Genomic DNA, 21,619 nt, shown 5'->3' with positions numbered 1-21,619 from the left:
TTATCCTGCATAAGCCACCCATTCTGGCTACTCCTAATGGCAGTCATCTCCAGGGGTACCTGACATCTGGTAAGACGAGAAAGTGCATGTTGTCATATGTAGATATTTTGGCATTATTTCAGTAAGAGTGCAATCCGTTCTCTTCCTTTCACTGAAGGATCTGATAGGGAAGGCTCAGGTGGTGATACTACACGGACACCAGCTAGCAGCAAATCATCACTACGCACTCAACTTAATCTGCCAGCAATGCAACGAGCTGCGGCACCATTCCGATGTCTTGTCCGATGAGATCAAAAGGAAGCAGATGCGACTGCAGAAGACCTTGGATCTTCACACCCACCTTCAGCAGGTAGAGTTCAGAGACACGGTGCCCTGAGAAGTAGATAGTTAGCTTCTCCGTGGGTTTAGCATCTCTGCTTCATAGCTGGAAGCACCTGAAATTTGCAGCTTTGCAGCAGTTCATGGTAGGAGTTGTTCCCCAGAGGCTGGAGGAGTCCTTCGCCCCTGACTTAGCTGGTTAAGTTAGCAAACAGATATCTGCTAGCATTGTGAACAGTCAGCAGAAATAAGTGGGCATCTGCAGGGGGTGATTCAGAACACTAAAGTTCAGCTGCTGCTGTTGGTCATGCTTTTGTGCTCCATCCATGTATTAATTGACTTTTGAGGTGTTCCTACCCAGTGCAATAGAGGTAATGCTTTCGGATAAACCCGAGTCCTTTTTTTTCTTAGCAATTTATTAAGAATGAACATAACTGACTGTAAAATAAGGTGACAGATGGGTAGATAGGCACAGCTGCTGTGTGCTAGCATGGAAGTGGAGTCATGTGGCTCCAACGCTCTTTGATATCTTAATCAGCATCAAAAATTCATTTAGGAAAATTCACGTTAATTAGGCCAGAAGGCACATGAGTGTAATATGCTTGAGGCCTTTAAGAGAGGCAGCGAAGTCTGATCCTGTTCTATTTCACTGTTTTGGAGGGCTAGGGAACTTATTTTTTTTTATCTTTGTGCTCCACTTCAATATTGCATTAATCTGTGGGGACGGATGATTCCTCAGCAGCGTCTCAGCTGCAGGGCAGTGTCCTCTTCTGGGCTGCTTGCAGTCCTGGCTGCTGCTAGTGGTCTAGCCCATGAGCTCTGCTGGAGCACACTGTGGTCCTGCTCTCCACAATCTCCCTTCCCAGCCCATCACACTGGAGCTCCTCTGTTGTTCTTGGCTGCAGCATCTTCTCAGTGTGAGTGCCAGCTGAACCCAAGGCTGGTGCTCAGCCAGTACCTGGGCATTTTCAAAGCAGATTTTTAAACTGCGATTTTAAATAATTTTATTTTATTTAAAAACCAAAACAAAGCACAAACATGAATGCAATTACTTTGATCATTCCTCACAGTTCAGGTTTCTGCTGAGTCAGGCATTTATCTCAAGAAACCCTCCTGTCTCGTCATAAACTCTGTAGTGCCCCTTTCAGCTTTCTGAGTTGGATAAATAAAGATTTGCTTATCATTTGTTTCAAGTATGCACTAAATAGTGCTTCTGTGCCAGTTATACTGCTGGTTTTATCCAGGTACAAGTGGGAGCACAACTTGGCTGGGTACGTTGAGCACTGCAGTCACCCTCCAGAAAAAAATGTGGCCTTTCTACTTTCTAATCAAGATGCAATAGCTGCTGAACTCTTGAGGAGCTATAATTATCTCTGTGTTGAAGATACAGATCCAGTAAATGGTATTCCTCATGGGAACCTTGATTCGGTTGGGATGATGCTGACGGTCTCACTCCCTGTGTTTGCACTGTGCTGTTTCCAGGCTCTGCAGTGCTGTGATGAAGGTGCTTACCTGCTCGCCAACCAGCAGATGGACAAGTGCCAGTCTAAAGAAGGCGCTCAGAAAGCTCTCCAGGACATAGAAAGATTTCTTGAAAGCTCTTCAGCCTACTTAAACTATGATCCCCAAGCCCTACACTATGATTTTGAGTCAGTCTTAACATCTGAATTGAAGGTAAGCAACCCCTCCTGCTCCTTGTTACACAGGTTAAAAGTGAGATCAGCCTGCATTGCAGTGTTGTCAGCTTTATAGTCCTCTGTTTTGGGTCAAAGTACAAAATAACGGTAGTTATTTGATCGCGGGAGTCTTTTTCCCTCTGCAGTGCCAGATACAGTCGGTGCAGGTCAAGCTTGAAAATGTTCGAAGCATGTTTGAGAATCGTCAGTCTTGCTTCAAGAAACTGTTGGATAAACACGTGCGACCTGTGCAGTTAGTAGCCCCTCGGCCAGAAAATCCGCCAAGATCAAAATCACCATTATTCTCTCCTAAACATGGTAAAGTATTTTAAATTTATGGTATTTTCAGATGATAATATTGCTTTGAGGCAGGAAGAGTAAGGCTAAGGATGATTTTGAGAAAGGAACTAGACCTCAATGGCTGATACAGAGTTGTTGTATGATGCTAAATGCATATGAGATGATTTATTATCTTTCCAATTTTTGTGTCTAGCTCCCCATACCTGTGTGAAGAATGGGGCTGGTTGCTTGGTATTTATTTTCACTTCCTACTCAGTGAAAAAAAGAGATCTGTAAACAGCACATCCTTCCAGTTCTGTTTTACTGGCATCCTACTGGGCTGAAAAATGGTGAATTAGTACTAAAGGGAAAAAGGGCAAAGTTTATAAATTTGTTCTCTCTGTCAGTCTCCATAACTGACTTGAGCTGGAACTGATATAGAGTTAAACTGATGTTTGTAAAGGAGTTTGGAGAAATGAGGAGCTCAAATCTCATGAACAGAAATGAGCTGGATGCTTTAACTCCCTTTGATTCCTTGAGAATGTCTTCCTTAAATCCCAATTGTGGAATAATTAATGCCCATAAAGGTACAAATTCTGGTTGAACTGAGGTCACTGAGTGTTCTGCTTTGATTGTGATAATGGGGTCTGGCACAATGTAAGCTTTAAATGATAACATTAAAAATTCCATCCTTGGCAGCCGTGTATGTATCAGAATTAAAAAGTATTCCAAAGTAAAGTCCATGTATTTTAAACCAGGGACATGCTAAGTTATGTTGGAATATTAAATTCAGTGATCTGACTGTATAAAGCAATTAAACATTTGTGTTTTAACACAAAATTTTTATGATGAATTAATGAATATTGGTTATAGTGAATTGTAGCAGGTGCCATGCAAACAGTACAAGTGGCTCCAGTTCAAGGGGTGACTAATGTAAAAACTCAAGCTAGTGGAGGGATGGGAATGAAGCTGGACACAGTGTGGGGAACTTAGCTGCTCAAGATGCGGGCCAGTGAAGCAAATCCAAAAGTTCCTTTTCTCCAGGCTGATGCTGCCTTCACTAGATCACACTGCTCTCTGAACCCCTTTCCCTCAACCAGGAAAAAAGCTCAGTATTGCCCGTTTTAGCTCATGTAACTTTTCCAGCTTTCTAGAAAGAGACAAGTGTTAAGGAGGAATTATTGGCTTAAAGAGTAGGGGTAAATGGGTGGCCACCTCCGTGGGATGTTGTGACACCATCATCAATCAGTTGGATTTGTTTCATTCCTTTGCGGGATGAATGTTTTTCTAGCAAAGGCTCAGTTACCTGCAAGCACAGGTATCCTCCATTAATCCTTTTCCTGAAAGCAATGATCAAGTGTGTTGAAACGAGCACAGCTAGCAAGTGGGGAAAGACAAAAGGCTTCTCTTTGGATAGATCGTGCCAAGAGAGCTTTTTAATAAGGCCTCTGTTTGACAGAAAGCATCAAAATGCTGCAGGCCTGCTGGTGTGATGTGCAGTGTCAAAGCCACACGCTGGGCTCTGCTGAGAGAGCTCTGAGATGGATGAGTTTGTGGTGTGGATTGAAACCAAACCACCTCTGAGTGCATTACTCTTGTCCTCTGTTCCTTTCTTTCGTCCTCCCATCCCCTACTTCTTTTTCTGTCTGAGGACAGATGCTTCCTCTTTCATCTTAGCCTTGGATTTGAAGCTTGTCTGATAAATGAGGTTCTAATTTTGAAACCACTTTTTTGGGGGAAAAAAGAGTAAACCTCTCCCATCCTGAGCCATAAAGCATAGCAAGGTGCGTAGAAGTAGTACGGTGGAGCCGGAGGGCTGGAGTAAACTCACTCTCACAACAAAACACTGAGCTGTAGCCAGTGACCATCTCCCATCCAACTTCCCATCAACGTTCCCTTCATCCCAGCGGGAGTCTCCCAGTAGGACCACTGGGAAGTCCTCGTTTCTTCTCGTTCTTCCTGTCCATGGTGGGTCACGCCCCACACACTCTTCTGATCTGCTCCCCAGCATCCAGATCCCTCTTCTTCCTCATTCGGGGTGTTAACAAGAGGAGGCTTAAGGCCCCCTTGGTGTGATAATATGTAATAACTTTATCTTAAGCAGCCCCATCTGAAGATGGGGTCCCTGCTCTCTGTGTGGGTTTGCACTTTTCTGCATTTATTTTGTTCCTTACATCTTCTGTGTTGCACAAGTAGCTCTTTCGGTGTCAGCACTGTTCAAAACTTTGATCTAGACACAGCTGCTGCTGCATTTATCTGTGTTGCGATACTTTTTACACTGTAATGGAAAGATAGTTCATTAGTCTGCTTGCCTCTTTTTTTCTATTTGTAATCGAGGTGAGCATTGCACATCAAAACGTGTTAATTTTTGGTCCGTCTCAGAGTTTGGGGTTGCAGCCTGGCACGTGGAGCTGTTGCTGAGGCTGGAGCCAGCACGATGCAGGAGAAATTCATTTTTGCCATTCACGTTGGGGAAAAGACCCTTTCTGTGAAGAATTGTCCTACGGACTATTCAGGAGTAAGAAGTACTGGAAAGATGACATATATATTGTTGGGGAGATGGATGTCTTATTTTTAAACTTCCAGTTTACCTCTTTAACCCAAAGTATTACAACTTGTAATTATTTACTGACATGATCAATAAATTCTTTCAAGGTGGAGGAATGGCTTATACCACCTGAGCATCTTGCCCTGTGTTCCTAAAAGGACTTTAAAATTGTGTCCCAGTAGGTGATATTCCTTTTGGTAGTTTATTTGATTTAATTGTTTTCTATCATTTGCACAGGCTTCACAGACTTAATTAGGTTTTGATTAGAGTATTCACTTAATGGAATTTCTTTTTTTCTGATTACTTTTTACTTTATGGCCTTTATGACCATTAGTGTGACTTGTGTTATTTGGTATTCAGTATTGTTGTTTGAGATACACTTTATTTTGTCAGTTTGCTTGTAGCATTAGCTACCTAAATATTAATTTTTAAAATGTATCCCATTCTTCTTTGTGACTCATTAGTTTGTCTGAACCATCTCCTTCACTATAGATGTACATTATGTAATTATGTTTTTTTCTACCCAAGGTGTGGATTTTAATTCCAGTTTGAAATTTTCATTTGATCTCTCTCTCCCTGGGAAGAAAACATCAAGAAAGACTCCAAGTTCTCGCAAGGTAAAAATGATTCATGAAATCTGAATGAATTTTATACACTGAAAAAAAGAAACCCTTCTAAAATTGATTGTACTTCACCTTTGGCTTTGAGGATGCTATTTTTTCCTTTTTTTTAATAAAATAGTTTTTCATATCCCTAAGTTTTAGTTGGATTAGTCCAGCACCTGAGATCTGTCTTGGATTGTTTTTGCAAGTCACAGAAATCAATTTCCTGCATGTTATTCCCCAAGCTTGTTCTTTGCATAACAGTGATGTGTATTAGGAAAACTCCACATCTACAGATATTTCCCTTGTGGAAACTCTTCTCTAGTCTCTAGACTAATGAAACATGTTACCAGTATTTGCAGATTTTATGTGGCAGAGTAATTTCTGGGAATATCTGTCTGCCCATTATATGCTCTGCCCTTTTAAGGCTTTGTGTCACAATGGATTTCTGAAATGGAAGTGTGTTTTATCCTTCCCCAAAGAGTTTCCATGCCAACACCCGGGGCTGGGCTGGTCCTGCCTCTGCAGTGACCTCCAGGCAGCTCTTCCCAATGCATCCCATTTCTCTTCCAGATCGAAGTCATGCACGACTATCAGGAAAAACGGAATTCCTTGCAATATTTTATATCAGACAGTGATGACAACTTAGATATACTAAAAGGGTAAGCTTTCACCCTGTGTACATTACTCAAAAGGATGTTTATTGCTGACCAGTCCTCACCCCACCTTTGTGTTCCTCCAGCCTGACCTGGGTGCCATCTCTTGTGCTTTTGCCTGTTTTATCATCCCTGTGTTGGCTGTTAATGAGACTGCACTGGTTTTGGGTTTGTTGAACTGCACTGGATTTTTTACAGACATAAAAATAACATTCTTTTTTTTTTTTAATTGTTATTTTAGCCATGTCATAAATGAGCTTATAGAAACAGAGAGAGTGTACGTAGAAGAACTCTTCACTGTTTTGACGGTGAGTGACTTCTTCAGGTTGTTCATTACTGTTTCCTGGTGACTTGTACAAAAGGGCACTTGCCACTCTGTCAAACTAAGCAAAAATGTGATGGGACAGGTTGCTGCCGAACTGTCAGATCCCAAACTAGTCATAAGCTTTCAGGTCTTCTCCCTTGCTTTTCTTCATTGGAGGCATCTGCAGGAACAGTTGGTGTCAGGATGAACTTTTCATCTAGAATGAGGGAGAAGCCTTCTGTTTGTACACAAAAGCACTAGTAATTAGTTTTATCAGTGCCTGGAAAAATGTACAAAAAACTGTTGTTTTTAACTGTTCCCTAATTCCTTTTACCTTTTGGAGACAAAAGAAAGAAGCTTTTGTTTTATCCTTAGGAGAATTCTGTCTCAATACTGTGAAGCTCGTGAACATATAAAGCACATTTGTTTAGGAAACAGATTTTAATTTCTCATGCTGCCATTTTAGACACTTCTGCTTTATTCCAAAATAATTCTTACTGATGACTGAAACACGTTGGCTGTTAAATATTAATAGCTCTCCCCCTCGCATTTCTCTCACCCAGGAGCAAACAGGACATAAATCTGTTGGACTGCAGGTAGTTACACATAATTGCCCTTCACTGATTGTTGGGTTTTTTTTTGTTGTTAAACCACACTCTACATGATAAAGCACTTGCCAGGTGTGCAGATTTATTACTGTGCATATCAAGTCTAGATAGAGAAAAATTGACAGATAGACTTAAGTTTTCTGAAAATAGTATTTCCTTTAAAAAGGAAAGCCTGCTTGCAGTGGTTAAATATAAATGGCTAATTTTCCAGATACTTATCTTCTACCGCATCAGCTACAAAATGCCTGCTTGGTATAAGAATACTGATGGCAACCATAGTGAGTATGAGAGATTAATTTGGAAAGCCAAAGAAGATATGCTGTACATACTGAATACATTTTTGCAAATATTTTTGCTACTCATACTGAAAGGACCTTGGTTCTGTGCAATGCCAGGTGACTAGCGTGGCCAGCCCGAGCTGTGGCTAGTGGCCTTCTTGATGTCTTGTTTGTATTGATGGTCCTGAGCTGTGGCTGTGCCTTCTTCCTACCCCACAGTTAGGATGTTTACTACGTCTGGTGAATGTTTTTGGATTGGAGCAGCGATGTGATGTTACTGAGGGCAGCTTTACACTGTTTCCTAGTTCCACCCAACAATTTGTAGTGCAGCAATGTCCCTTCCAGCTCTTCCCTGGTTTGGGAGGCTGTGATTTCAAGTGGAGCCACAGAGGATGGAAAATCTGAGGCATTGAGAAGAGTGAGATGCTGGTGCTTATCGGGTCTCATATAAGAGCAAGAAGCCCATTGATTTCGGTATTTGATCTCAAGCTGTCTCTGTGTTGCAACAAGTCACGCCATGCACTGGTTCTCCTGAGGTTGTGTGCAACTGCATACCCCATACAAACACATCACTCCTGTGTCCCATGGTCATATAACCCAGAGAAGTTTTTCTCTGGGACCTCTCCCACAGTCAGGTCATGGTGAGGAGAACATGGCTGTGATTTGCCTTTGGTGAACAGAGGGCATCTCCGCAGTGCTGGCCCCACGGGAGCCATCCCAAGCCATCTGCTGCTGGACCACAACCACCGTATGCCCAGGGACTGAAAGACAAGGGTTTCAGGGACAAACATAAAGAAATAAAAGTGATATTGCCCTTTGAAATGAAGCAGATTGTACTGAAAGTCTATTCATGTCCCTTTTTCATCTGCCTTTGAGGAAATGCTAAGCCAAAGCTCTACCATCTGAGTGATGAGCTCCTTTTGCATCCCGCAGGGCTACAGAGCTGAGATGGACAACCCCGCCATGCTCATCCTCATGCCTCCCGTGCTCAGGAACAGGAAGGACGTCCTCTTCGGAAACATGCCTGAGATATATGACTTCCACAATAAGTACGATCCTGGCTCTATTTCCCCTTTTTATCAGACTGATTTCCTATAATGATTAAATACCAAAGCCGTGCCATGCTCACCGCTGCATTTTGTCTTTTCTTCTGTCTCTTGCAGAATTTTCCTGCATAGTCTGGAAAGCTGTCTGGGAGCACCCGAGAGAGTGGGATTTTGTTTCCTCGACAGGGTGGGTGACTCATTTTCACATATAAATCAGATTTGAAGGGCCAGTGTTTCTCCAGATTTGTCACACTCTGCAACATCTCAGTTATGTCAGTTGAGTAAGACGCTTCCAATATGCAACACCAAGAGCAAGGCAGGGAGCGCAGGTGCAGGGCCAGCAGCAGATGGGGGAGAGCAGCAGTTGTGACTACACTGTGGTCTGCTGTGATTACCAGCAGTGGTTCTTTTACCCAAATACTGCGCCTTATAGATATTACAGTTAGCAGCAGAGATAAAAGCAAATGTATGGTTCGGGTATCCACCTTATTTGGCTGCCCAGCAGGTTTGCATGCATGTGTGTAATTTGTTTTTTGTCTTCCCTTACAGCGAGAGGATTTCCAGATGTATGAGAAATATTGCCAGAACAAGCCCCGGTCGGAGTCCCTGTGGAGGCAATGCTCCGAGAGCACCTTCTTCCAGGTGAGCGGGTTGTCCCTGCCAATGCAAGCATCATCCTGGGACACTCTTATCCTGAACACCCTCCTCAGGACCCTATGATTTTGCAGTATATTCTGTTTACCATTGCATGGAAACCTTACATAAATAGAAGTTGGAGATTCTTGTACACACAGGGTTTAAGGCAGGTCTATTCTACCATTTTACATGTTTTTATAAAATTTCTGTAGCTATAGGAGCTATATGACATTTTTATATGAAATCTTCAAAGTCATCAAACCATACTAGTCATGCTGTTGGAATATCTACTTATAGTTGGTGCAGAACTTACTTAATCTAAATGCTTTGTTCCAGGAATGCCAAAGAAAATTAGAGCATAAACTTGGACTGGATTCCTATTTGCTCAAACCAGTGCAGCGCCTGACAAAATACCAGTTACTTCTGAAGGTATTTCATATTCTGCTTTGAAAGGACATCAGGAGATAGATTTGTTTTCCATTTTGTTTTATTTTTCAGTGGGAGTTTACCTGTAAATCAGCACCAAGTCTTAGATTACATGTTGCATATCTTGGCCCTTCTTAGTGACTTGCAGTGAGGAGGAAAATTCACACACCTGAAAAAGGAACAAGAGCTTTTTAACAAGCCATTTTTATGGGAAGAAAGACTGAATCTGATCAGGGATGCAAAAAGACAGAAGCAGTTCTAAGAAAACTGAACCAGAGATGATCATAAGAGTATGATTAATGAAATATATTAGATTGATACATCTCCTCAGGTTGTTATAGTGATTGTAATCTTTAATGTATTTATCCTTGTGTCCCCTCTCTGAGGCAGGGCAGTGCTGTTACTCCTGATTTACAGAGGACTGGGGTGGTGGCTTCTGAACCCACTTTCCAGCTTCTTGAATGAGGGATGAGAACACAAGAAGCTGTAAGTGGGCAGAGGAGATCTGAAATGAAAGTATTTTTATATCAGAGGTATAATTCCCAACTGTGTCTTCTGCTTATTGACTTGAAGGCTCTGGATTTTGTAAAATCTGTTCCTTGTGTCTGCCATTCTGAAGACAATCTGCTGCAACCTTATTTGAAAGCCTATATTACATATTGGCAGCTGATGGAAAACCCAAGCCTTATTTCCCATTTCTTACCAAGCAGAAAGCATGACACAAATAAGTCAGATGGGTGTTATGCCATTTTAGAACCTAATACCCTCCTTAATGAAACAGAAATAAAATGGGCCATGCTTCAGAGATTTGTTCCACACCTTATGCTGACTATGGTTTAGAGTGAGTCTTTCTTCCAGTGACATATGGAAAAAACAAAAACAAACAAAAACCACTCAGGCAGTATAGATTGCTCTTGGCCATTGGAAGCTTTGGGTGTGATGGAAAAGTCTGCTTTGTTCATGTGCAAACACCTGCTCTTCCATTTCTATTTTCAGGAGCTGCTAAAGTACAGCACGAGCTGTGATGGAGTTCAGGAACTTCAAGAAGCTCTAGTTGCAATGCTGGATTTGCTAAAGTCAGTCAATGACTCTATGCATCAGATTTCAATAACAGGATATGATGTGAGTAGATTTGGGTAATCGGAGACCTTGCACAAGTTCAGATAATGCACTAGGAATGGATGGCACCCCAGAGTGTACGATCTGAAAACTATACTAGAACAGCTACAAAGTGAATGAGATCAGGAAGCTCTTACAGGTGACAGTCTTCCATCTGATTCAGGATTTTGGAAGATATCCACATACGAAGGACGTATCCAAAGTCGCCCACACTTGCCACCTTGTGGTTCTTGAGAGTATTTTTCCAACATGCACCTTGGTTCTCTCATGTCTCACCTGGTAATTCACCTGGGGTGTCTTTGTAGAATTTCTCATTCAATATTTAACTAAATGCTCTGTGAGTAATTTTGATCCTTGCCCATTGAAGCAGTCAAGGGTGGGTGAGGGGATGGCTTTCTAAGCTTCTGGTCCCAATCCTGGTCTCCTTGAGAAGTCCATCCTCCAAGACCTCAGTTCAGGCTCCATCACCCATCGTTGTTTGGACAGTCCTCCTACATTTTAATGGACGTCTTTTTCTTTCTTTTTTTATTTGTCATGCTCTCACCAGGGTGACTTGAGTGAACTGGGGAAAGTATTGATGCAAGGATCCTTCAGTGTTTGGACAGGACACCGAAAAGGTCCAACAAAAATGAAGGATCTTGCACGGTTCAAGCCAATGCAGAGGCATCTGTTCCTGTATGAGAAAGCCTTGGTTTTCTGCAAGAAGCGAGATGAGCATGGAGACGGATATGACAAAACCTCATCTTACAGTTTCAAGCATTTTTTGAAAGTAAGGACTTTTTGGTTGACACTGTTGGAAATAACTCTGCAGACCCAGAGTGTGTTCTTCCTCTAACACACTGGCTCGTTTTCTGCTGTTAAGGGCTGTAATACCTTGTGTGGAAGTACCATGCTCATGAAAGTCTGTTGGTTGTAATAAGCTGTGAGGAGCCCCCGACCTGAAGGAGCAGCTGGGAGAGCCTAGGAACTCAGAGTCACATATGTGGTGGCAACTGCCAGGGAAATGGTGCTATGCGCAAGTTTCAGGGATGAGAACATGCCTTCCCTTCTCCTCTAGTCCACTTCTTAGGAGCAGGGGCGAGGACATGAAACTGGGGGTCCCTTTGCATCTTCCCCAACCTGCCTGGGAAAGCAAGGAAACTCCTCAAGCCCCTGATCCCCAGGGAGGTCTCTTGGGCTGGGGAGCACAGCCCAGAGGAGCCTGGCTGCTCCTGAGCACTGTTTTCTAGCCAGGAGGATGCAAAGATAATTCTCCCTCTCTCATTGCCTTTCTTCTTTGGCAGGCTCTAGCTGCAGCTAAAAGTACAATGATCAGATGAAGAGAAAAGCCTATAGCAATCTATGAGGGACATAGACAACTGTCCCAAGCCTATAAACACCAACTATTATCAATAAAAGTCCCAAACTGCTCCTCTAAAAGAGACCTTATGGTGTGCTGCGTGTGATGAGCACTTCTAACATCAGCATTTTGTCTCAGTACACTGACTTGTTTTTTTTGATAGATAAAACCCCAGTATGGGTATATCTTAGAATGGAAAAAAATATGTATAAAAAAGGCACTTGGAGGCAGAGCCTTCAGGCCCAGGTGCTGCAGGTTCCTGATCTCAGCACAGTCTGAGGAGGTAAATGCCATCAGTAGTCAGAAAACCATGTAATAGTACATAAGTCTGTTCAGCTCCAGTGCACATTACAAATAGTGTATTAAAACCAAATCCCAGGCCATATGTTTAGGTACTTAAATGTTTTTCCCAAACAGCATCATTTTCATCCTGGAGAGCTTGTTCTCCCTGTAGTACTTGCTTTACCATACGTGCTTTTGAAAGAACTGAAGAGGTGTTGCAGGGAAAGCCTGCTCAGAGGAGAAAATCCTGCGCTTAGGAGTCCAGGCAATGTGGCCAGGGCTTGTCTTTGTTTCGGGAGGGCTCATTTTCCAGTTGTTTGCATTGCCACATGGAGAGGTTGGGGTTAGAGCATCCATGGATGCTGCAGAATTGCATCTGCACACATACATTTTCAGAATTGCTGTCCTGAGGGAAAAAATCATGTTCCTGGAGCTTGACATTTGTTTGATTCGTGGTAGTATCAGGAATTTTGTTTTTCAAGAATTTTTCGCGGAGATTTAGAATTACACCAAGCTGTTTGGTAAAAGCTGTGTGGCTGGATTTCTGTAAAACAAACTAACGAACAGAAGAACCCCTCAGGATAATATTTTACATACTATGTAAAATATCCAGTGGGAAATAGCTCTTCAGCTGAGATTCAGTAACTTAGAGGAGGCAGGTTCATAACTCACTGCAATGCCAAGAAAAATCCGTCTGCCTTGTACCGCCGTGGAAGGTGATGCAGATGAACGTCATCCTGGAGCTTCTCACTGACCCACCTCCATCTGCATTGCAGTGGACCAACAGCCGAGGGACAGTAAATCCTGGCCAGGGGGGGAACATAGAATTTCCAGATCCACTATCATGAATGAACAGACCTTAAATATGTCTATCTCTGGCACTTTTCTTCGCATCCTCATGGTAGATCATCTAAAATTCTTAATACCTTGATGCATGGGTAGTCTTATAGGAGCTTCTGTATAAATAGCTGTGCCAGAGGAGATGCACGGCACTGGAAATTGCAGAATAAGGTACTCTCTAGGCTGCCCTTTAAACATCTAGCATAAATTATTTTTTAAAGTTTTTGTAAGGTCAGAATGGAGCCTGATCTGCCTTTCTAAGGCTTTACGGAACTATACTGCACAGGAAAAATAATTTAAAGAAAATAAAGTAAAACTGGGAAATACTGACTGCTCTTCAGGGATGGGTCTTTCTGCATCTGCAGGCAAACACTTTCTGAAAAGTTCATAAGAGCTCTGCTGTTCACGCCAGTGAAGAAATGAGAAAAGCTAATTAACAACTTGCTTCCTATTTCCTGAGGCTGTTCGTAGTCACTGAAAATGGGAGCCAACGTTCAAAAAAGTAACTAGGAACAGAAATTTTTGCCCAGGTGGCCTAATCTGTAAATCATCAAAGTCTTTCAGAACAGAAGCTCTGAGGATGCACACATTAACAAAGAGGAACAGTAGTGTTAAGCAGATGTTCTTTGTATGGCTTAATAGTATTTGTACTGGATTTATCTAATCCAGTCTGTGTGAATAATTTATCATAGGTGACACCATTATTATTAGATCTGCTTTAAAAAATGTAAATATTTTTGACCGTTTGTTAATCAGCAATAAATTGCTAGCAAACTATGCTTTAAGTGAGAAGATGGTTTATGCGATAACAGATATTAAAGCATTTTTCAGCTCTGTGGCAGGTGGGTCAGAGGTCTCCAGCTGCTGAAGAGTTTCTTTGTCTCTAAATAATAGTTTGAGTTACTGATTCAGGTTGGTCACATTGTGCAGATCCTAAATTATTTGTGCCTTTGGCATTTGCATCCAACTTATCAAAGTGGTCTGTGATTACGGGTACCTACGTACAGCAGCATTTGGCCACATCTAGCTTGGAGTCTGTGTTCGTCCTGAAAGCCAGATTTATGGCAGCTGAGTCTGTATATCCAAAATTTAAACCTTTTTTTTGGAAACCTTGGGGTGATGTCTCAACTACAGAGATGGCCAAGGACCAAAATAGGTTGACCTGAAATTCCTAAAGGAGTTCAGGGCTTCACAGATGAGTTTTAAAGATCTCTGAAAGAATGAAACACAGAATTCAGTGGGTGATTAAAGAATAATATGGCAGATATAATGTTTGTAGAAAAATAACCTGCCATGCATTTATAAAGTTTCATATGCCTCATCTGAGAAATTTCATGCTGAAAGTGGTATGAGATGATTTTTCAGTTATTTCCACTGATTTCCAAGTGAAAAGTCCCCTAAGGTCTGTTGTTTGGTTTCAGAAAGCTTTGGCAAATAGAGCAAGGTGGAAAGTTGGGGGATAAGTCACATAATGACTTTCAGTTGCTACTGAAATGTAAGTTGATGAAATGTATTAAATTGGTTGAAAAAAAGGTTTGGATTCATAGGGAAGAGCGGAAGATTTGTAGTATGTTTAATGTTTTGATTCTTTTGGATTTGCAGATGAATGCAGTTGGAATAACTGAGAATGTGAAAGGAGATCATAGGAAATTTGAAATCTGGTATAGCGGGCGAGAAGAGGTCTATGTCGTTCAGGTTTGTAGCTTCAAAAATCTGGATATTTGTACATCCTTGTAACAGTGTCAATCTTTAACACTGTAACACTGTTGATCTTTATGGGGTTGTCAGATGTTTAACTTGCATTTCTTCTGCCTCTTTGCCCATGTCTTTGTTCACAGAGATGTCCCAGTGACTGGTCCTTGGTGTCCAGTCCAGAACTGTAGAAGTCATCCTCAAGTGGAGATAGAATTACTCATTGGAAATAGAACCTTTTATTCCAGATGAAATCTCAAATACACCAGTAGCTGGAAAAAAAAATAAATCTTACTGTGCTTAATAGTTGGTGTGAATTGAGCTGAGAAATGAGCCTCATGCTTTAATGGATAGGGGCCACTTCTGCTCTACAATTACATGTCAGAACTCCTCCCAGAGCAAAGGTTTAGCCTCCATGGTGCTATTTCCAGTAGTATTTCAACTCATCTGCAAAACAGTAGCCTGATTGACCTGATTTTTTTTTTTTTTTGCCTATTTTGAATAGAAATGTATGGAGGTGAAATGTTTGCCCAACACGCTGTTCACAGGAGAAGCCGCTGTGAAGAAAATGTTGATTGATTTTTTTTTTAATTAGTCTTCTGCCCCACTGTTTTTTTTCTATGTTACAACACAGTAGCCAACTAAAATTCGTAAAGATAGATTTGGCCCTTTGGATATTTTGTAAAAGAGATAATATATATGCACACATGTGCTTTTGCCTGCACTCCTTGCATTGTAGTGATGGCTCCACAATTTCCACTGTGTTTTGCTTGGGTGTAGTGAGAATCATCAATTTTAAAATATTAAGAACATTTAAAATTTAGTGGTGGCTTTGGGTAAAAGGAGATTTCAGATAAGTACAGCATAGAAAAGTAAGATTTTATTCATACGTTATAATGGATAATTCTTAATTCAAAATTCATACAGTTTTCTCTTCTTCCAGGCCCAAACAGTAGATCTGAAGATGGCATGGTTGAATGAAATAAGAAAAATTTTGTTCAAACAGCAGGAGCTTATAAAAGGTACATCTGACCGATTTCTCTGTGGCATTCACTCTGCAGCAGAATCTTTTCTATTTTCACATTGCTAATCTTAAAATCCAGTAATTCTTACCAGAGAATTGATTTTCAGAAGCCTAGTAGCAAGTACTAGAGTGAGGCTTTACAGGGAAATAACATAGAGCTGAAAAGGCCAGGTGCTTATGTGAAAATGAATTACAGAAGTACATACTTTTTTTGTCATTACCTTATTTCACATTTGTTGTCATAGGCTTAATTCAACGAGATACATAGCAGATGCCTAGTTTTAAGCATATTAGAGACTTCAGTGTCAAGTTCACTGTTGGATTTGTGCTAAGAGACCATCTTAATCATAATGACGTCTGTGCTTTGCAAGAGTCCCTAGGTCTGTTTTTCTCTAAACAGAAATCATTAACATTGTACAAAGGGTCTGGCTTACAAAATAATGCTTCAAGTGTGATGGTTACTAATAAAAAAAACCAGATTTTAAGCTGGTGTTTGACCTCCCCACAGTGGAGAAGCAGCAGCTCGGCTCATGCACGGACCAGCTCCCGCTCTGCTCCCAGCTGGGTGATGGGTGAGTCCCAGGAGCTGGACTGGGGGGTCTCTCCAGTATCTCCCATTGCTGGGCACCCAGTGCCTCTGGCCGCATCCTGGCTCTGTGCTGTTCCCCCCATCCCATTTCTATCCTCTGGGTAGGGTTCAGGAGGGATGTGCTAATGTTGGTCCTTCGGTGGCAGTGGCCTGGGGACAGGGTCTGTAAGGGGCACCCTTGAGTGTTCTCCTGGCAGCACAGCAGCTCCTCTGCAAATGGAGACAGAGGTTAAAGATGGTGCTCAAATTCAGGGGAAGAGGTACTGTAGCAACTTTATTTCCCCTACCAAAAAATTAAAACCAGGCACTGAAGTCCTAAATAGAATCATAGAATCATTTCAGTTGGAAGAGACCCTCAGAATCCTCGAGTCCAACTATAACCTAACTCTAGCACTAAACCATGTCCCTAAGAACCTTGTCTAAAGGCCTTTTAAACCCCTTCAGGGATGGTGACTCCACCACTGCCCTTGGCAGCCTGTTCCAATGCCTGACAACCCTTTCCATAAAGTAGTTTTTCCTAATATCCAATCTAAACCTCCCCTGGCACAACTTGAGGCCATTTCCTCTTGTCCTGTCACTTGCTACTTGGGAGAAGAGACCAACCCCCTCCATGCTACAACCTCCTTTCAGGCAGCCATAAGGTCTCCCCTCAGCTCCTGTTCTCCAGGCTGAGCAGCCCCAGCTCCCTCAACCAGTATAGAAACTTACATTAAAATGTACCATTATTATTTCTGACCCTGTTTCATAAAACCCTGTGGAGTTTGCATTCATTCATAAAGTAAAACTAGTTATTTTTTTTTTTAATTTTATTTTTTTTATTTTAATCATTCAGAAAGCAGCACAGAGCTTCCATAAGCTCAGAAGAGAACGACTCGGAGCGCACCAGCCCAGTGATGCTGGACAGTGGGCTCCTGTCCCCCCAGAACAAGCCTCACAGAAGTACGGACCCTTCCCCTTCCTTTGGGATGTGCTTTGCGGGTGCAGGGGTACCCCCAGCCTGAGCTGCGCGTTGTCTTGCAGGCTGGCCAGGAATGTCCCAGTCCCTGGAAATCTGCGAGGGGCTGGAGGAGTGGTCGGGTAACCAGTATCTCTCCAACTGCTCAGACACTGAGGAGGAGGATGGGAACCAGCTGGTTAGTACAAGAGATGCAATAGTCCCAAAGCTTGTGGTGCTGTTGTTTTTGGTCATCTTGCTTTGTTTTTCTTCACTGGATAATGGATGTATCTTGTCCGTGTTTCTCATATTTTCTGTATCTCAATTTTGGGGAGCGAGGAGATGTCTCAGCCACAGTCTTAAAATAATTTTAATTATGGTAGCTGATAGGGCTCTGTCTTTTCCCTGCGGCAGTGGGAAATAACAGCAGCTGCATGATACAAAATATAGCTAAATAAGATTTTTTTTTCTTATTACCACAGTCTCCAGGAAAATATAAAGCCCTTGCAGACTGCAAGAGGAGAGGATCAGAGGACCTGCTGGTGAAAAATGGAGATGAAATTCAGCTTTTGCATGAAGATGGTGAGGGACAGTGGTAGGTATTTTAAGGATTATGTTGCCTTATCTCTCAGAGCCTGCAAGGGAGTCCTGTGCAACCTTGTTTGCCTGGTGGTACACTCATTACAGCTTCTGGTTAAGTTTTAGACTGCCCCAGAAAGCTGGAGAATTCATTCCCTTGCCAAGATTAGAGGCCATAGGCACTGGCTTGGTCTGGGAAAACATGTCAGGACTTCCCTTGCCATGAGAATCTGGTCCAGCTGTGTTTTACCAACATCTTCACAGCCCCTCCTCACACTCTTCCCACTTCAGATGATGCTTCAAGTGCGACCTCTTTGCCCACCTCAGCTCAGCTGCTGGCTCCATTCCTCTAGGCTTATTATAGCAATACCGAGTAATTGTGAGACATTTTCCTCAAACAGCTGTCTGAGTGTTAACTGGTTAATGGCTGCAGACCAGCTTGCTGTTGAATTTAAAGCTGTGGCTCACAAGATAACACTTCCCAGCTGGTTCTCTCCTTATGGCTGGGAGCATTGCCTGGGAAATCACCATTCTCCGCCTTCTGCCTGTTGAACCATTAGTCTCATCTCAGAGGGCATTGTGCCCTCTTCTGATTTTTGCAGCAATTTGGCCAAAACTTCTGGGTGTCTTTCCAGGCTGATTTCTGACTATCCAGCGCTGGGTCTCAGTAGTAGAAGGTGCAGCACACTAGTGCTTTGTTCGGGGTATGGGAAGGGTGATATTAGCAGGAACCTGAACTGGATTTGTGCAGGCACTTGCCCCTAATTACACAGGCACAAATACCCCACCAAGGATTCCAGGCCAAGACCTATAGCCCTTGCATTTCAAGGGAAACTTAGTATGTTGTTAACAAAAGCAAGATGTGAAGCATTACCGAACGCTCACAATCTCTCATGGTGGTTTTGGCAAGTGCCAGGCAAAGATTTCTCACACCGAACTTTTTTGTTAGCGTAGATTTCACTGCGTAGAATCACAGAATTGTAGAATTATTTTGGTTGGAAGAGACCCTCAAGATCATCAAGTCCAACTGTTGACCCAACACTGGTGCTAAACCGTGTCCCTAAGAACCTCATCGGCAGTTGCGTAGAGCATGTCCATGTCAAACTGCTGGTGGGTTGGCTGGTTTCTTTTGTTAATACTGTTGTCATTCAAAGGTTGGTGAAAAATCTAAACAGAAGAAAAGAAGGCTGGATTCCTGTCCACAGTCTGCAGATAGTAGTCGGTGACTGCAGGTTTCGGAATGCCAAAGTCGCAGGTATCCTATAGTACTCCTAGCAGAAATATCTTGTAACTCCAATCAGGTCTTTTAAGCCATTTGCATTACACTTGATATATTAAGTCTGGCTGCATATGTATCTGCAGGAAAAAAAAAAAAAAGCAGCTACTCCAAAAAGCCTGCAAAAGTAGTAAATTAAGCTTTTATTTGTTTGTTAACTCCTTAAGACATTTCTGTGACTTCAGGCACTAGTAAATTAAAACCAAGCATTTAAAAATGTAGATTTCTTTGCAAGAGCACTGGGTAGAAGATGGAGGGAGAAGAGACGGAGTCTGATCAGGGATTCCTGTGACTGTTTTGCCTCCTCGCTGCTGTAGCTCAAACCCCCTGTGACCAGGAGGCACGTAGGCAAAGTCTCCTCCTGCTGCAAAAGACGCCGTGGCCCCAGCACTCTCAAGGCAGTGCTTCATTTCTGCAGCCTCACTCTTGCCCTCCTTGCTGCCTGCTTATTAATCCATCATTAGAATAAAGTTTATAAACACATTACCAGGTTTCAGCAGAAGGCTTTTAGTCTCAAAAATATTTCTCATTTTCTAGCAGTAAACGTACATAGAAATAGATAGGGAAGCATAAGAGATGACACAAATGCCTTAAGAGCAGCCTGTTGCCCTTGCCATGTATTCAGCATCATTGCTCCATGTGTTGCCTCATCACCATTATGTCCACTGGAAACGGGAGACCAGGGTTTGTGATGGGAGCAACTCAGGAAAACTACATAGATTTAGTCCATTAAAAAAACCAAAAAAGAGTAAGCCAGTTATGACCATATGAAACAAATTTTGCTAGTATATTTCTATTTAAATACTTCCTTTTTGTCAAAATCTCATGTTCTGATGAACATGAAGGAAGCCTTCTGAAAGGCTTAAAATTCCAGTCAGCTCTTGATTGTTTTCCAGTATATAACAGTGAAATCCTTCCTATACAGGAAGGTATTTTTGTATCCCCTTTGTTGCAGGCAGTCATATCTCCCAGGTTGGAGGTTTTCTGACTGTGCATAAGGGGCAGCTCACAGTGGGCAGCAGCACAGCTGAGAGGTTCCCCTCCCACCCTGGAGCACAATGCGTTGCCTTCTCAGCAAGTCTGGTTATCACATCCAGCCTGGTCCTGGACTGCAGCCTGTGCAGGAGTTTTCTCCAACCATAAACGCGTCCTGAAAATAGGATGCAGGCAAACTTTGAACGCTGTTTTGATTTGCCAGTGGTCGTATCCCCCAAAGCCCAGAGACTTACAGCTCCAGGCTGGTTTACAAAGTTACTGAGTACAAACTAAGGAGAATTTTACAAGGTGAAACCACAGAAAGCTCCCCCTGTAAAACTCACACCACTGCCCAGGTGCTTTGCAGTCATGTTGCCAGGGTCTAGTCACAGCACTAAGGCCTTATTTTTCCCTGTTAAGATTAACTCTGTTCTCTCTCTCTGTTGCTGATCATGTGTGCAGTCTCTTGGCATGGTTCTAATTTTACATGTACTCCAGGCAACATTGTAAGAAGATGTAGGATGTTTTCTTACCATTTCCTAGAGCGATTCCTACAGCTTTTCAGTGACATGTCATTATAGCCATAATATACTTGCACTCTGAAAAGTGATTTTCAAAGGCTACCTTTGTATTTAGCAATTCCCTTTCCTCCGTGGAATGGTCGTTTTATACTGCGGGTGGCTTAGCAGCACTGACGGCTCTGACACGGTTTGGATTGGGCTTTTTTCTGCTTCTTCAGAAGATGGAGCTCTTGCTCCAGTATAGCAGAGGGAGAATTAGGCAGCCAAACTTGTAGAGCAAAGTAGGGGCAGGAGAGAGCTTCATAACACTCATATTATGAGCTGCTCGTGCTGAAATGCTGTTTTGCATGTAAGCAGGGTCAACTTGATTAACATGCTGTGGGGTCCCCAAGATCTAGAGTATGCTGAAGTCTCTTCAGAGCTGGGGGAGAAGCAGTCCTGGCCCTTTGCAGGGAGTAATATTCTGGCTGCTAACATGCCAAAGATCATGATTTACAGCCCTGACAGCGTCTATGTCAATGAAGGAAAAGTCATCTCACCACTCAGCTGCGCTGCAGCACCCACTTCATGGCAAACGGAGAGTGGGGACGGCAGAAATTAGGTCCTTGCCGTAAGCCAAAGCAGATGTGTGACTTGTTTTCACTTCAGTGACATGTTGGTCATGTCCAGCAGTGCCCCAGCCTCCCCTCTCATCAAGGTTAAGCTCGGTCCCTGCTCCTTTCTTGCAGCAGGGATAAACAAATGCAAGCAAAAGGAACATGGTGTTTGCTCCCAAATTATCATATCAAAGTAAATAGGGGCAAAGCATTTTCAGCTTTTTTCACCTGACCTTTAAAAGCTGGGCCAGGAGAAGGGCAAGTTTCTGATTTCCACTTGCTATGTGGAGGTTGCGTGAGACTGATTTCTTTTAGAGGGAGCATGAAATAGAGTAGCCTGAATAAAAAAGGAATTCAAATGGAAAATGGAAGCAGTGACAAATGCCTTTACTTGTTAGATTATATATAAGGAATATTATTAATACTACACATTTGTAGTTATTTTAAACAGCAAAAAAGTTGCACACAGAATTTGA

General features: G+C 42.5%; 1 protein-coding gene across 4 annotated transcripts in view; it reads left to right on the top strand.

Annotated features, from left to right (window-relative positions):
• The window catches only part of MCF2 (MCF.2 cell line derived transforming sequence), a 57,987-nt gene that overhangs the window by 33,483 nt on the left and 2,885 nt on the right, over positions 1-21,619 (top strand). For all 4 annotated transcript variants that reach the window (XM_082062067.1, XM_082062066.1, XM_082062068.1 and 1 more), the window contains 19 exons: positions 158-349; positions 1,801-1,992; positions 2,141-2,312; positions 5,350-5,438; positions 5,997-6,085; positions 6,321-6,387; positions 8,203-8,318; positions 8,433-8,502; positions 8,865-8,957; positions 9,288-9,380; positions 10,374-10,499; positions 11,044-11,265; positions 14,560-14,652; positions 15,593-15,671; positions 16,182-16,245; positions 17,095-17,201; positions 17,283-17,395; positions 17,679-17,791; positions 18,930-19,030. In XM_082062067.1, coding sequence (XP_081918193.1) covers positions 158-349; positions 1,801-1,992; positions 2,141-2,312; positions 5,350-5,438; positions 5,997-6,085; positions 6,321-6,387; positions 8,203-8,318; positions 8,433-8,502; positions 8,865-8,957; positions 9,288-9,380; positions 10,374-10,499; positions 11,044-11,265; positions 14,560-14,652; positions 15,593-15,671; positions 16,182-16,245; positions 17,095-17,201; positions 17,283-17,395; positions 17,679-17,791; positions 18,930-19,030 — 2,191 coding nt within the window. The remainder of the gene's footprint in view (positions 1-157; positions 350-1,800; positions 1,993-2,140; positions 2,313-5,349; positions 5,439-5,996; positions 6,086-6,320; positions 6,388-8,202; positions 8,319-8,432; positions 8,503-8,864; positions 8,958-9,287; positions 9,381-10,373; positions 10,500-11,043; positions 11,266-14,559; positions 14,653-15,592; positions 15,672-16,181; positions 16,246-17,094; positions 17,202-17,282; positions 17,396-17,678; positions 17,792-18,929; positions 19,031-21,619) is intronic.

Source organism: Streptopelia decaocto (assembly GCF_964273445.1).
Source record: "Streptopelia decaocto genome assembly, chromosome: 10".
NCBI classification, from domain to species: Eukaryota; Metazoa; Chordata; class Aves; order Columbiformes; family Columbidae; genus Streptopelia; species Streptopelia decaocto.
The sequence above is the reverse complement of the archived record's forward strand: the minus strand, read 5'-3'. Positions and strand labels throughout refer to the sequence as shown.